This window comes from Amphiura filiformis, chromosome 20 (genome assembly GCF_039555335.1).
Source record: "Amphiura filiformis chromosome 20, Afil_fr2py, whole genome shotgun sequence".
NCBI lineage: Eukaryota > Metazoa > Echinodermata > Ophiuroidea > Amphilepidida > Amphiuridae > Amphiura > Amphiura filiformis.
Window position 1 is genome coordinate 38,039,567 of NC_092647.1, and position 16,617 is coordinate 38,056,183.

At 35.9% G+C, this 16,617-nt stretch overlaps 1 protein-coding gene across 1 annotated transcript in view; it reads left to right on the plus strand.

Annotated features, from left to right (window-relative positions):
• The window catches only part of LOC140142822 (kinesin-like protein KIF23), a 37,056-nt gene extending 24,017 nt beyond the window's left edge, over window positions 1-13,039 (plus strand). The window contains exons 9-22 of the mRNA XM_072164830.1: window positions 279-391; window positions 741-862; window positions 1,515-1,697; window positions 2,448-2,567; window positions 3,029-3,125; window positions 4,363-4,457; window positions 5,083-5,185; window positions 5,570-5,778; window positions 6,193-6,303; window positions 6,873-7,143; window positions 8,308-8,450; window positions 9,098-9,259; window positions 9,772-9,839; window positions 10,820-13,039. Of these exons, the coding sequence (XP_072020931.1) occupies window positions 279-391; window positions 741-862; window positions 1,515-1,697; window positions 2,448-2,567; window positions 3,029-3,125; window positions 4,363-4,457; window positions 5,083-5,185; window positions 5,570-5,778; window positions 6,193-6,303; window positions 6,873-7,143; window positions 8,308-8,450; window positions 9,098-9,259; window positions 9,772-9,839; window positions 10,820-10,835 (1,813 nt within the window). The 3' untranslated portion in view covers window positions 10,836-13,039. The remainder of the gene's footprint in view (window positions 1-278; window positions 392-740; window positions 863-1,514; window positions 1,698-2,447; window positions 2,568-3,028; window positions 3,126-4,362; window positions 4,458-5,082; window positions 5,186-5,569; window positions 5,779-6,192; window positions 6,304-6,872; window positions 7,144-8,307; window positions 8,451-9,097; window positions 9,260-9,771; window positions 9,840-10,819) is intronic.
• The last annotated feature ends 3,578 nt before the right edge of the window (window positions 13,040-16,617 follow it).

Below are 16,617 nucleotides of genomic sequence, written 5' to 3' on the forward strand. Positions count from 1 at the left end.
CTTGTGGAAGATGAATGTCATGTCTTCCATAGTGGTTGCTCTTGTATAGATTTCAACTGGGGTGAGCCTGTTTTGCTTATACCTTGCTTATTGCTTGCTTGTTCAGCATAATACTGTTATTGTTATCACTAACCATGTTTCTCAATTATATTTGCATGCACTTGAATAAAACTGAAAACTTGAAAATAATTCACTGTTAGCCATGCTTTATGCTTGTTTATATAGCAAGTCAAAAATAAAAAGCAAATTTGATTAATGTTTGTTTGTCTTTGTCACAGGTCTCTTCAATCCAGAAACCTGCGTGAGGATAGTGACCGTAACATGTATGTAAATAGTTGTACTGAGGTGGAGGTTAAGAATACAGAAGAGGCTTATGCAGTGTTTCTAAAAGGTAATGATGTAAACAAAGAGATTAGATTCAAAGAGATCTGACTTAAAATTACATATATTCTAGCCTTTATTGTCCAGTTTCAAACAAGTAAATCTAAACCACTAATCCTCCAATTATAACCTGCTGTCAACATGGTGTGGAAAGTTAAAGTGTGCCAACAGGTTCCATTATAAAATTATTTTCTATCATTTGGTTTATCAATTGTGGTTTCATTGGAGTGGGTCTTGGCAGCTGGGAGTAAAATTGGCCAAAGCGAGTAATCGCCAGTAAATGGGCTTGGTTAAGTTGGTTTTATATAATTTTTTCGTAGCAAATCAAACGGTATTGCATGTTATTGTTTTGTATTCAGGTCAGAGGAGAAGGCGAGTAGCACACACCCAATTGAACACAGAATCTAGTCGTAGTCACAGTGTATTTAATATTAGATTGGTGCAGGCACCATTGGATCCTATTGGAGAAGAAGTCTTGCAGGTAAGTGTTCTGTCTTTCAAAGTCTCTCTCTCTCACCATGCTCATCTTCGTAAACCTTTCTATGGCTGTCCAATGCGCAAACTCTTTGTAAAACTCTCTGATATCCATCTGCTTAGCCCGATCAACTACAGTAAAGGTTTATTAATATTCCTTTAACGCAGGGTTCCCGTGAGGTCCAAATATTATGGGGTCCAGTTGAACGCCATAATCTGAAAATTTGAAAACTAAGGGGTTCCAAACAATTTTGGACACATTGTGACACAGTTATCACGTTTTAGTCTCAAATGATGGGATCCAGGTGGGCCCAATATTTTTCATTATTATGTGTGTGAAAATATTGGATCCAAAACATAATAATAATGATAAAATTGGATGCTTTACGCCCAATATTGATTGGTCTCACTATGAGTTTTAAAATATTGGACTCAACTACGTCTCGTCCAATATTTTAAAACTCATAGCTCGACCAATAAATATGGGCTCAATCGATCCAATTTATATCAAACTTTGAAAAATAAGAGGTCGATCATGATTTTACCATGCTCAAAGACCCCAAAACTTGGTGTAGCGGGAACCCTGCTTTGACATCCAAAAAACAACCTGTCGTAACTGTTTATAATGACTCGTTTATTTGTTGACTTGAATCCACCAGGACAAGGATAAGATCTGTGTGAGTCAGTTGTCACTAGTTGACTTGGCAGGCAGTGAGAGGACGTCAAGAACACAGAGCTCTGGGGACAGACTCAGAGAAGCAGGCAACATCAATGCATCATTGATGACACTTAGAACATGTATAGAGGTATTAAGAGAAAACCAGACGATGGGAACAAATAAGGTAAGTTGATAGGTTACAATGTATTATATTGATTTGATTTGAATGATTTGATTTATTGCTTATCCAGGCAAGCAAGCATACAAAAGCAGAAAAAAAAAATAAATATTATTACCTTGCTAATTGCAAGGTGTATTGGGACAAGGAATGGGACTGGCCATCTTACAACTCATTGTGCTGAGCTCTGAACCAAGAAGGGGATTTGCATGGCTGAGTGATCATGAATTGATACACATTAAGAATAAATGTTCACTTGGTGTGGATTTGAAACTGCGCTCAACCACATGGGTTTTCCATTAGTAACATTAGCCATGAATCAACTTTTGTGACAAGCATAAAAGGCCTACTGACTTTGAAAAGGGCAGTTTTTGCCTTCAATTTAGGCTCATTCAGCCATGATGTCATGGACATCTTTCATTTTCACACAACATTTATGGTAAACAGTCATATAATTATTTCAAAAGTTATTTTTATTGGTACAAAACAAAACCTTACAATGTTATGACGAAATGTTGAGCAGGGGGACTTATTTATTGTGATGTGTTTAGATAAATTGCCACTGGCATGGCAGCCAGCGTAAAGGTACAAAGATTAAGTAGATAATTGTCAAACTTCATAGCTACAGCTCATGTCAGATTTTGTTGTTAGTTTGGTCACAGTCACAAAAATGAAGCAGATAAATAGCAATGTAAACATGAACATTTTAATGGCAAGCTGTGTAACCTGGTTGCCTTTTTCTATCCCTTATTATAGATTGTGCCATACAGAGATTCCAAGGTGACCCACTTGTTTAAGAACTACTTTGATGGAGAAGGCAAGGTGCGCATGGTGGTGTGCGTCAACCCAAAAGTAGAGGACTATGATGAAACAACGGTAAGTGACTTTATTTGGTTTTGTCTCAATTGATTATTTGATATTTCCCAAACTCTTTCTTTGCCAGGGAAATTTAAATTATGTCATCAACAGACACTAAATGTAGTTTTTACTTTTGATGCAAATGCCAGTCTGGTACATCACTGTGCATTGTGCAAAATAAGTGCTTTGTATTTGTTTGAAATTTGTGCATGTTTTTGTCAAAGACTTCAGGGAGGGGCTAATTTTGTTGAATTTTGCAGGAATCAAAATTGATTCTCACAAACTCATCTAGCGAGAATCAAGTTAAGTCACTGTGTGTGGAAAGGGCATGGTTTTATTCTTGCAAAGTAAGTTTAGGAGAATCGTTGCAAGAATCACAAAGTTTACAGCCCTGATTGACTGGCATAAGTCCCCAACCATGCAGACCCATTGTGAATTGAATTCAGTGTTGATGATAATTGTTTGTTGTATTGTTACAGCATGTGATGAGGTTTGCCGAGGTAACACAAGAAGTCCAGGTGGCAAGACCACAGGCGGTTAGGCATGATGTGGGACTTACACCAGGCAGGAGAAGAGGTAAGCTTGTGTGTGGCATAGTTTTGTCATGTTTCACATACTGAATTATTGAAATTAACAGACCATTAGACACCACATCTTTGTAATTTTAGTATAATGCTGAACAACATTACTAAATAGAAAGCAAATTTATACTTTACGCTACTCAAATTTGGTACACTCACGAGTGCTTTCACCGGGTCAACCGGTGAGTGTACCAAATTTGAGTAGCGTAGAAGTATAAATTTGCTTTCTATTTACGTTTACCGTTACGTATGAATATACATCATAACATTACTAAAGTTTTTTTGGCTTATAATTTGCGAAAAAAATGCGACTTGTAACATTGTGTATCGGTATATATCTGCTCTTTGGCAATATATGATGTGATTTAGCAAAATAAGTCGGATGTCAGGAGTATTGATGTTGAGATAAAGCCAATAATGTTGATGTATATTCTATAGCCAATAATAGTAATCAACTCTGTATTTTACTGTTCTGGTTAACACTAAATGGCCATATCTCTAGAATCGTAAGTCTAATGATGATGGTCTTTTCTGCAAAATAATGCTCGGTTCAGTTCAGTTCAGTTTTATTTCATCAAATTCCATCCATTAAATAATTACAATATAAAAAAGCTTTTACAAACATCATATAATACAGTGAGGATGCCACTGAACGCAGAGCGTGTTGTTGTGGCACCCTTTACAAAAGTTAGTATTAAATAATTATGATAAACAAAATTTTTAGAATAATGATAAATACAATAGCAAGATATATGCCTTGTGCATGGGTTAGGTATAAACTTATTATCACAAGAGCTAAGCTTTCAATTATAAATCAATGAGTAATGATGGTGAAAATAACAACCAAACCTACACAGTAGGTGTAAAGGGGTTGTAAAATCCCATTATAATATAAAACAGTTCAGGCATGGCATAAGTATTACGGTACAATAATAACAAAAATGTATTTAGCCCGGGTGAAAGCAAAAGCACATGATTGCACGTGCACTTGCAACGAGTCTAAATAATGAGCTAAGTTATAACTTACATAGCAGGTAACAATGAATGGCTCGTGTAATGAAATTAAAAACTGTATTTTGATTTTGATCAACATCAGACTCATTTAGCTTGATTGCATCACATTTGTAGTGATCACAAAGATATATAAAATAAATAGTGTGCTTGTGGATTGGAAAGTATTCCAAATAAATCGATATGTTTAAAAATATTTGAATTTGAAATTTTCTGTGCAGCTAATCAGATGTACAAGAAGGTGATAGAAGAAGGTGGTAGTGTGGAGGACTTGAAACCTATCATATCACTGGGACCACCATTCCCATGTCTACAGGTAGGTCATATGTGCACATTTAAGTAAATCAGGGGCCCTGAGACTTACAATCAAGCTTTAATTTTGTTGGCTGCTATGCATAAGGCAAAAAAATGTTGCCTTGCCCACGAGTGAAATTTATGTGGTCGGTTGGCAATTTATTGAGCCAATCAATATCTGAAAGGCCAGCACTTACAAAGAAATCTTTGTAATATGTCAGTTGGCAGGGTTGATTTGTGTAGCTTCACAAAATCACAGCATTAGGTTTATAAGAATTTTTAACACATACTGGTAGACCTACAAGGTTGAAATTAAAATTATTTTAGGTGATAGAAACTTTACTTACAAGAATAGGAAATGAGCCCTGAATTGATGATGTTAATTTTTTGCAAACAATAGGCCCGACAAAATAGACATTTTATCAAATGTATGTATATACATGTCTATAACACAATTCTTTTTCATAGCTATAAAGCTTAGGGGGATTACTGTCATTGTTTTTTAGCTTTATCAAATCAGTCAGTTTGTGAAACTGCTTTATTTATCTCAAAAATCCTGTTTGCCATTATGTTTTGAAACAGGGGAAGAACATTATTATAATAAGAAATCTTAGCATACTTTGTGTTATGTTTTAATCCTTTAAAAGTTGTGTGATCCAAGAGAAGACACGACTCTGCACACTCTCACAGCTTTCTTGTTGGAAAGAGAAAAACGCAGACACACCCTCAGAGAGGAACTTCTTAGAAAACGTGAGTATATGTATGTTGCTCAAAGATTACTAAACCATAGGTTGGGATATCCTTTGCCTTCTGACCATGCTTGAATGGGGCTGACGGCTGTACAGTGTTCAAACCTGACGACCTCGCTCATCTAAGAATGCACAAAGCGCTCATTGTCAGCTTTTAGATACTATTTTGCAAGCTTTTGCAATTTTGCAAGTTCCTTATTTTGCAATAAACCAATGATTAGCATAGCTTCAGGAACTATTTCTGCAAATCCATACTATTTTTGTTACATGTAATGATATAAACTTACCAAAATGCACAAATAAAATTCCCAATTCCTGAAATGAAATTACAAAATAAAATAGTTTACAGTTAACTTTAGTAACTTTTTATCCAATATATCTTCAGAGGGAACTTTCCGAGCACATCTAATGGAGATGGAACGTGACATGGAGCAGCTGAAACAGGAGAATGCCGAACTCAAGATGAAACTCAACTCCAGGAACAAGTCAACGGATGCACTGGAGAAGAGAGTCAAGCATCTCCAACAACAGAATGATATGATGATGAGAGAACAGCAACTGTATGAGCATGACAAGAGAGAAATGGAAAGTGAGGTAAGATTACAAGTATATGAATCTAAAATGAAGACATCTACCGCATGCACTGGAGATGAGAACCAAGCATCTCAAACAGGGCTTAAAAGATGAACTAAGACAGCAGTCACCTTATCATGTGGTCTATCAATTTTACTCAAACACAGACAACTAAGCTATAAAGGGAACAAACGATCAAAGAAGCCCTGTTAACCTAATAGAGGTCAGGCCTGCATGTCATGAAAACAATGCAAGAATCACTCAAGTTATACAGAAAAGAAGTAGGTTTTAGGACCTTTTTGAAACATGAATATGAACCCAATTCCCCCAATTGAAATGGGCAGGCATTCAAGATGTGTGGAGCAACATAACTGCTTTCTGCTGATTTACTAATACATGTGTACTTTGCTTTAATCTACTTTGTAATTTATGTAGCTGGCAACCAAGAGGCAGAAGATTCAGAGGGAATTACAGGAGAAGGATAGGCTTCGTAATGCACTGAAAGGTGTCGCATCCAGTCAGAAAGACAAATGGCAGAGAGAATGTGTAAGTTACAACAGTATCACTTTTGTAGCATCTAAAACTATAAATACTTTCATTACTGTAGACCCTTTTGTGTGTTCCGTGCTTTTGCTTGTTGAGTTTACAGAAGATACGCAGTTCTATATAGTTTTTAAATGACTTAAAAATAATATGTCAAGTGTTTTAGAATGAAAGATACAAAAAATGCAGTTACATGATTAGCTACAAGTCACCAGTTTCTTACTTCTAGTCAAACAAATCTGAATGTGGCACTGCTTACTTCATGTCTATTCATAAGCAATTATAGGCTTTGCCAAAGAAGGTAGGTCCATTGACCTGTACCGACACTCACATTTTGATCCATCCTGAGAGAGCAACAGAATACATTGATATTAAGCATTCGGTTGAAGTGGAATTCCTTTTTCCAAATGGGTGCGGTATTTGAAATTGATGTTTTGCATGGTTATGATTGGGCGTGGTAGCATTCCCCAGTTCCAATTGTGTATTCTTTTTTGCAATGGGGAGTACAACATGGATGAATTGTCTTCATTGGAAAACTAGTGAAACTTGATTTAACATTTTTCCTTGTACAGGAGAAGAGAGTGCGTGCCACCCAGCTGGAGCTTGAGACCAAGATGTGGGTCAAGGATGAGAAGCTAAGACAACTCAAGGAGATTGTATGCGCACGAGAACAAGCAAAAGCAAAGAAGACACGCACTAACAGTAACAACTCCACATTCAACCGCTCCAAGTCGCCGCCTCCCAAGCCATCACAGCCACCGGTGAGACTGAAGCATCGCAGATCCAAGTCTACCGGTAATGCCGTGTGGGTGGATCACAAGCCACAGTCAACTCTTAAAACAGGTATAGTAGGGCTAAAAGCGTAGAATAAAATTGATGAAGAGATGGGTAATTGGCTATTGCAGTTGACATCCATACACCCCCTATGGAAGACATGACCTTAATTTTTCACTCAGGGAGTGTGGATTTCAAATGGGGTTGCTCTTTCAGGTAGCCCCATTCACACTCCTTGTGTGGGAGATTAAGGTTGTGTGTTCCATAGAGGGTGTATGGATTGAAACTGGAATGGCCCATTAAGAACCATACTGCTGGTGGTGAATAATTTAACATTTTCTTTCAGTTGTGCGTAGTTAAACATAAACGGATGTTATGAAAGGTGTAAATCCTATCCTTCTCTCTAACCCTACTTTTAATGTTACCCTAACCATAATCGTCAAAGACTGGACTATAAAGAGGGCAAAATGACCAGGGCATAATTTAGTGATCAGATTTTGCGTAGCAAAAGTGCTATGCAAAATTCTACTTGTATAGCAGTTTCTCAAGTTTGAGTAGCAGATTTAATTCCCTCCCGATTTTAGGAATATTTAAAAAGTTTTCCTAAAAAATATATCTAGAAACACATCGGCAAAATTCAAGAACAAAGATGGCCGTTTTCATAGCGATCCTGTGTGCACACACGGCAAAATACAAGGCAAAATACTGCCAAAATTATGACCCCTGAAGGCAAATAACAAGAAAACATGGTAAATAAGTAACACAAACTTAATTTTGTTGCATGCATATATCAATTTATTAGCTCTTATTGACAACAAGGTGAGTTTATAGTATGTCATGTTTTGTAAGTGGTAAAATTTTGCATCGCAAAATATGCGATGCATCGAAAATAATGAATCGCAAGTGACCTAGATTGAGTAGCAAACTGCGATGCGATACCGACTAAATTATGCCCTGAAAATGACACGGACCAGTATTACCACTATGGTGCATATGATTGGCCCAGCTCTTCCAAGTGTTGGCACAAGTCCTCCAAAGAAGGTGAAAAGGCTTGGGGCTAAGGTGGGCCACTGGACGCCCAAAAATGTTCTCACAGCTAAAAATGGGCCCCAACAAAAAAAAAATCTATCTAGGGAGTACTGGCACAGACTGTTTACTGTTTATGAATTTGTTTCAGTCATATTTGTCTACAACTGATGGCAATGTCTGATACCAACTTTACTCTGTTTTTAGATACCATTATGCAGCCGGTTTATCCTAAGAATAAGAAGACCACAGCAGCACCATCAGTGAAAGACATTAAAGGTTCAAATAATTACATGCTCACACACCAAGAAGAGGATTCCAAGGGTGAAGTGGAAACCAAAATATTTAAGGTAGGTAGTTGAATGATAATTGTCATAACTTCATTGCTTAGGTCATACACCAGACATATTCAGTGCATACATGTATATACAATTGCATATTATGTAATTGCTGGTCCTAAATAAGTTGATTGTAACAATCCCCAAGTTCAGATATAGTTGGGAAAACCACATTTTTAAGGTGTTTACATGTGAAGAGCTTTGTTGCAAAACCCCTTACATCCACTTGCCTAATTTTGAGAACACATCAAAAAATCATCAAAAAAATCACTGATATATGGGAGTTTGCAACAAAAGCAGTTTTGGGCAGGATGATTGCGTAGGATGAGCATCTCACCAAAACTGCTTTTGTTGAAAACCCCCTTATATCAGTGATTTTTTTTGATGATTTTTTGATGTGTTCTCAAAATTGGGCAAGTGGATATAAGAGGTTTTGCAACAAAGCTCTTCATGTATAGCAGAAGAATGCATATGTTACGCTCGTATTTTGATGAATAACAAAAGAGTTATTGGGTAATGAAAGAGTGAGGGCATATAATAGTTGTTTAGCCCTTGGCTAAAAATCATGCCATTTTGTATTTGCCAATTTTTAGTAAATGCCAAACTAGAATAACACCTTTTACCCTAACTGCATTTGTGTTGATATTGTGCATTTTTAGGGTGATGTATTTGAAACGAGGGGAGGTGGTCGTGCAGTGCAATTCAATGACGTGGAGAAACTGCGACAAGACTTGCCACCATCACCGCCATCTAATAAACGCAACAAGCGTCCAGCTGATGAGGAATTGGACAGCGGAGAATGGACTGATGTTGAAACAAGAGTAAGTAGGCTCATATATATAAACCCCCTACCTGTACTCAGAAGGGATCAAAGTTTATTTGAGTTATGTAAGGGATGGCTTCAAAACCCAACCACAAGTGCCTTAACCAGCAATTGGTGCTGGTTTCTATTGTTCAGAATAATAGAATGCAATTAAACCTCCAGTTCTGTCAGGGCACAGGCACTTGGGTTTTGCCACCATACCTGGTCCATTTTGTGTCTACTTGGCAGCAGTATTCTACTCAAAGACAGCAAAACCAGATGTTCTTAATACCTATACTATTTTCCTCTCGACGAGTTAGTGACGTCAATACACATTTCAGTGGGCGCAGCTTCAAATTGCGTGTGTCCACACACACATTAAAAAATGCCGCAAAGATGAGCACACAGATCAGCTGCTTCAACATGTTGATGTCACTGTTGTCAAACTTTTTCTTCTGACATCCATTTTCCATAAAACAGTCCTGCAATGCTAATCATGTCAACCTCATTATTTTTCTTATCATATCACAGTGTGCAGTTGGTATAGAAGGTAAACCCGGTGCCAGTCAACCAGCTGCTGTCCATATAGTGCCACAAAAGTAAGTCACACAGTTCATTAGAATCCCGTACAGTTTGGTCAACATGACTTCCTCATAATACCACCCCCTAATTTGGCTCCGATACCGCCCTCTAGTGGTAAAGTTGTGTACATGTACAACAAAATCAATGTCCAATGATGAAAATCGCTGCGCTGACTGAGGCAAGGGCTAGATAGACTTTGATGCAGATCTATAAAGTTCCTCTTACCTTTTACTTCTGTCTCATTCTTTGATCTTTTTATTCCTTCTGAGTTTTATGGGACTGCGAAGGAGACTGATCTAGCAGCCAATGACCATTAAAGGTTACCTGAGGACATTTCCATTTTTACATCCTTGCAAATAAGTAGCAATACAACAAAGTATTTTAAAATAAATTACCTAAACACCAAGTCATTTTATTTGAATAAAAGTAAACATTGTTCATAGATACATCAGTTGAATGCTCTAGGTTGCAAGTGCGAAGTAATGTATGATTTCCGTCAAATTTTAATTTTGATATTCTTTACACAAAATCCTGAAATAACATGTGACACAATCTGGTCCAGTCCATGGGTGCCAAAGGCTGCACATTTGAAATTGAGATTAAGGCAAAATTGTGGAGTCAAAAACAATTAAATACATAAGGAAATATACCTCACAAAACTTAAGAACCTTTGGTGTTTTCAGTGTGATAGCCTAAGGTTTGTATTTAAGATATAGTAACTCAATTTTCAGAAATGCCTCCTTTGGCCCCCATGGAGCAGATTGTGTCACATATTATTAGTAACTGCCTAATTTAATATTTTACAAATTATAAATTTTACCATGATGTATACCAAGGGCTTTCTTAAATGCGGTCTTCTGACAATAAAGGTACTGTCTACTGAAGCTGAAAATAACCAAATGCATCAGCTAAATGAACACTTGTGAATTATAACTAACCCTAACTTCAAACCATTGTAATATTTTTTTTTCTTCTTGTTACTTCCTTTTCTCTCCAGGAAACTTAAGAAGTAAAGAGATACTACCAGTGTGCAGTTGTTACGGCACACACATAGAATCATGTAGATGCCAAGCCAAATCCAAGTTGTATAAACTGTAAAAACTTGTAAAATATTTGTACCCCATAAACTGTATTATGCTGTATTTATACTGTTCAGATTTATAGTCACTATTGTATTGTGTAACATAATGGTAAGTTAGTTAATTAAATTTTTTATATGAATCGAAAAGCTTAAATAATTGATTATGTGACGTGATCTGATCAAATGAGACTAAAGTCAGCAATAATGAAATTGAGATATACGACCTGCTCCTACGAAATTATCAACTTGGGAGTTTTGAGAAGTTCCAACTGTCGAGTTGCTGTTCTTTGATTGAAAATGCCTGTTTTGGCAGTGGTATGTCTTTTGTGAATGGGGACAGAATTGTATACAGAGTACGGAACATGTCCCCATTCACAAAGGACATATCACTGACTATTATACAGGTGCCTTCAAAGAAAGAAAATCAACTCCAACAGTTGTAAGTTTTTGAACGTCTCGGGGGAAAACTCCCAAGTTGAGACTTTACACTCAATAATAAGAAAAAAGATGATAAGAAAATGAACATACGAAACATTCAGAACTTTGCACCCAGGGATGTGGGATTTCAACATCAGGAAGAGTGCACACTTATGCAAGCGTGACGCGTCATTTTGGAGCTTGAACCTACCCAACTCATGCCTCGGCGTCGACTAGATGCCGATGATTAAGGTATGTCATCGGCATCGAATCGACGTCGATAATATGACGAGGCTTGAAGTGGGTATGTTCAAGCTCGCAATTGACGCTTGCATATAACTCAAATTTCTGACTTTCGTCTTTAGTGGACCAGATTATGTCACACATTAATTTAATGTAATTCTACCCTTAGTATATTTACATGAGGGTTTTTAATAATTTTGTACTTTTTGAAAGCAGAATGGCTCATATTGGTCTTGTTAAATAAACTTTTAAAAAGTTTAAACACTACTATTCCTTGTTCAGGCATGAGAATGAACTTTCATTAAAAAAACCCCTGAAACTGATGGAAACACCTGAAAAAGAGCCAAGTTTGAGCAAAAGCACTGCCTAAACATAAAACTGCGCAAATTTTGGTATAACAAAAAACCCTGAAAATTCTCATGCCTGCTGGTTACAATGTTACAAGATTTATTAGGTGTGCTTTTAAAAATATAATTTTTATCGTAAACTTGTTTCTGTTAATTTATTTTATTTTTTTTCATAGAATTTTTTTTTTTTTGTCCTTTTCCCAAAGACCATCGAATGTAATCACTATTTCTACACTTTTTGATCTGTGGAAGGTGGAAGCATGCAAGTGTATAAACCACATCCACATGTAACATTTTTAATATATTATTGGGTCCAATATGAGGCACACATTAACATCATTAGATAAAGGTCTATACAACTTACTACAGAAAAAAATGGCCTGTTCTACGTGTGGACAGGCCTTTCAAAACGAGGCAGAATTTTGTCTCTCTCACTTTGCTTTGGGTTTTTTTAGTAAAAATAAATCTACATTTTGTCACAAATAGCTGATTTTTCATGCATACAGCAATTTCTGTCAAACTGAATCCACTTTTGGCCCTCAAAACAGCTGATTTTACATGGGTCGTGATGTAGTCATAATTTGTTCAAAAACTGTTTGCATGCGTAGCCTTCACAAAGATGTAATTTATTTCACTATTTTATTTGAATTGTTTTTAAACAGTTCTACTTGTTGATGTTTTTCTCTGTAGAATGCAGTTTTCAGCCTTGTCTGTAAGGTGTTAAAGAGCAATGTGCTATTCCTGTTGAAATCCAGACATTCCCCTATGGAAGATGTGGCCGTATTTTTTTAATTTTCCATGCAGGGATTGTGAATTTCAAATGGGGTTACCTGATTGGTGGGTGACTCCATTTGAAATTCACACTCCCTGTGTGGGAGATAAGGTCAGGTCTTCCACAGTGGGTGTATGGATTTCAACAAGCCCATTTTCCTGATTCTCACAATTTATGAACTGAATTCTACTCCTCGCCTAAAAAATCCAAACGATGCGTGGCATGTGTACAACAACAACAGACAAAAAGATAATGGTTACTGGAGTGTGAAGACACCTGCACTGTGTCATTTGTACCTAGAACAATGTGGGCTTGGTAGAGATTGATTCCATTTGCCAATGCATGTTACTTGACCGTGACCGTGAACAAACTGGACACTTCTTGGCGCATCATTCAGATTCAGATTTTTTAGGCGGATATATGTGACCGTACAGCACGAATGAGCCGTAAATGTCCTCAATTGCATTCTGAGTTACAGTGTAAAATGGGCATGAAGGTCGTGTGCATAGGTACCTCAATTTGGTGCTACGTGTACCTCATTTAATGAGATACACGTAGCACCAAATTGAAATACCTATGAATATGACCTTCATGCCCATTTTACACTGTAACTCAGAATACAATTGAGGACATTTACGGCTCATTCGTGCTGTACGGTCACATATGTACATTCATGTCGGCTGCTACAAGTATCTTTTTAAATAAATAGCCAAGCTAAAAATAAATACCAGACTCATCTCAATGGAGATCACATCTAATCATTCCCAAGTCACATGGTTTAGGAATGTTTTCTTTATTCTTAAACCATGTGACTTGGGGATGATTTGAAAGGACCTCCACTTGAGATGAGTCTGGTATATATTCCTCTAACTACTGTAAAAAAGAGACGCATGTAGCAACCGACAAGTGCATCATTTTGATATGGATGTACAGATATGATATGATAGATGCAAATATATTGAGAGTAAATGGTATTGGATTTGTGAAAAGGAAACGAAACAAAACCCAAACTAGGAAAAATAAATTTATATGTAAACTTTGCAAACCATGTCTCAGTGTGTTATTTCCAAAATGTAGACAGAGGTACTCAAACACTAACAGTAGGCATGTCCACTAAAAATTGAAGTACTTTTAAATTGATTCAGACCTAACTTATTGGCTGGGAATTGATGAAAGAAACATTTTGGCGTTTAAATAATCTTAATCGGACGTTTCATTCCAGAGATATGGCCTTTTGAGTGTTACGGTTTTATATAGGGCTGCTAGAACATGTTAAAAGTTAAAGTCCAAAAGGATTACTAACAGAAAGTGTAATTTTAAGGTACTTTTTCTTAATGTATTTATTAACTAGCGTTATCTGGAACATTATATTTGCTTATAACAACATGAAAATAAGATCATCCTGAAAATTTAATCGATTTTGTTGACATACAACAAAAATATAAGACCTCAAAACCCATGGTTTGTTTGGTGAAACCATAAGCATGATCATAGATGGCCGCCATGGAAAATATCTCCATAGAGGAGATGAACAATAAGTGCATTATTTCAAATGAATGGCGGTAGTCTTAAACATTGTTCAATCTTTTACGGTCAGCACATTTTATCTTCAAAAATTATTATATTTCATCATGGCATAAGTTTGGTAACATTAATCACTACCAATTTTGAGAAATTTGCTCCGACTCAAAGGTTATCTTTACTACATTGAGCAATACACTGTGTGCATGGAAGCCATGATGGTCCCCGGTTTTTATACTCCCTATGAAATGGACATGGTAGTGAGAAGTGCACTGGGAAGTGCATGATTTGAGATGGGCCGCGGTAGGCTTAAACATTCTTAAATTTCTTAACATCCTACACATTTTGTCTTCATAAATAGTTAAATTTTATGAGTATGTAAGTTTGCTTGTCTGATTCACTCCAAATAATTGCGTTTGAACACCTGATGCACGGAATGGTGTCACTTCAACCTGTTGTAGTTCTCATCTCATTAAATTTTTCATTAAAAAAAGTTGATCTCTTCATGCAGGAAGGTCCTCTCTATTTACTGACCAAACAGGAAAAAGTTTGGTGAATGTTTTCTGGTGGAATCAGGAATTTCTTGAAACACCCTGATATAGGCCTACATTTGGATCAAAACAAAGTATGCGCCATTTAACATGCCTGGGATTTCTTGTATCGATCAGTTTCTCCATAGACAATACGTGTGTGAGTGCACGCACACAGTAAATGAAAAATCGTTCTAGTGGAAACTGTATTGAGAGTGGGCATCCCTACTAACAGTATTATATCGGAGGAAAAGATAAGTGTCCCAGTGTATTTGCATCAAAAAAAATTCCCCACTTTAAGGGAAGGGGTATGAACGTTTGGACAGTATTTATTGTGGGACATTAGAGCACATCAGACATATCAATTGCATTCTGAATACTGAAGAATGTCCTTCTGATATCAAATAATTTTGATTTCTTTTAATTCGCAATGTAATACACATTTTATGGCAAATCATTAAATTTTGATATTTAACAGTACTTAAAGTAAACTTTATAAATGATTTATACTTAAAGTGTATGTAGGTGGGATGAAAAGCCAATGATCAATTGAAAATTTTGACCTTTTGTATTGAAGGTATGGATTTTTTTTCCCCAAAACAAAAAAAAAAAAAATCCTTATCTTCAATATAAAAGGTCAACATTTTCAATTGATCGTCGACTTTTCCTCCCAGCTACATACACTTTAAGGTGTCTGAAAAGCAAAATCAAGTTGCTCTGATTGAGATTAAAATAGACTTGTTGCAGAGAGATATGCAAAATAATCTTAATTCTCAAATTTGAGCCGTCGGACAAACAGTTTTTGAGATATTGCTGTTGAAAGATTCTTTGTATTCTAGTGTTTTTGCCAATATATTGATGAAGTTAATGAAGAAAATTGGCAAAATGTGCTCATTAATATTAATTTTTTGCCAATATTTTCCCAATATTTTATGAATAAACCTTCATACTACTTTTACCTTTAAAATTTTGACCTGAAACTTTGCCAATGTGTCTCTATGACCTAAACCTTTAACATGTGATTTTCACGCAAATCTAATTTGCATATTTGCATAATTAATTAGCCTTAAGTATAATGCTAATTAATTATGCAAATTAGATGGGCGGGAAAATCACATGGTAATGTTTTAGGCCATAGAAACACAACCGCAAAGTTTCATGTCAAAATCATTTAAAATAAAAGTAGTATGAAGGTTTATTCATAAGATATTGGTATAATATTGGCAAACATGAATATTCATGAGCACATTTTGCCAATTTTCCTCATTAACTTCATCAATATATTGGCAAAAACAACAGAATACAAAGAAACTAAAAACATGCATATCTTGACAACCGTATGTCCGATTTCCTTCAAACAAAAACTATTTTGCTCAGTGTATTTAGCTTAACTTATTCAATCTATTCAAATGGTTCTAAATTCAGTTTCTGTTTTCCAGAAACATCGTTTCGAACCCCCTTAAGAATAGATCATAGATTTATACAATTTATTTCGAGGACTATTATATATCAAAAGTTTGAAAAATATCAAATTTTAATAATTTGTCATCAAATTTGTATTATTTCGTGAATTTCAAAAAATGAAAATTATTTGATATCAGAAAGACATGCTTCGTATTCAGAATGCAATTCGATAGGTCTGAGGTGCTCTCATGTCCCACAAAAAATACTGTCTAAACGCCATAAACGCTCATTCTAGATCCCTTAAGGAATCGGATATTAGCGTTTGCACAGTATTTTTGTGGGAGCTGAGAGTACACCACACATTGAATTGCATTCTGATATCAAATAATTTTGCTTGTTTGAAATTCGAGATACATGTATACAAATTTTATGAAAAATTATTAAAATTTTATATTTTAATATTTTTTGATATTTGAAAGT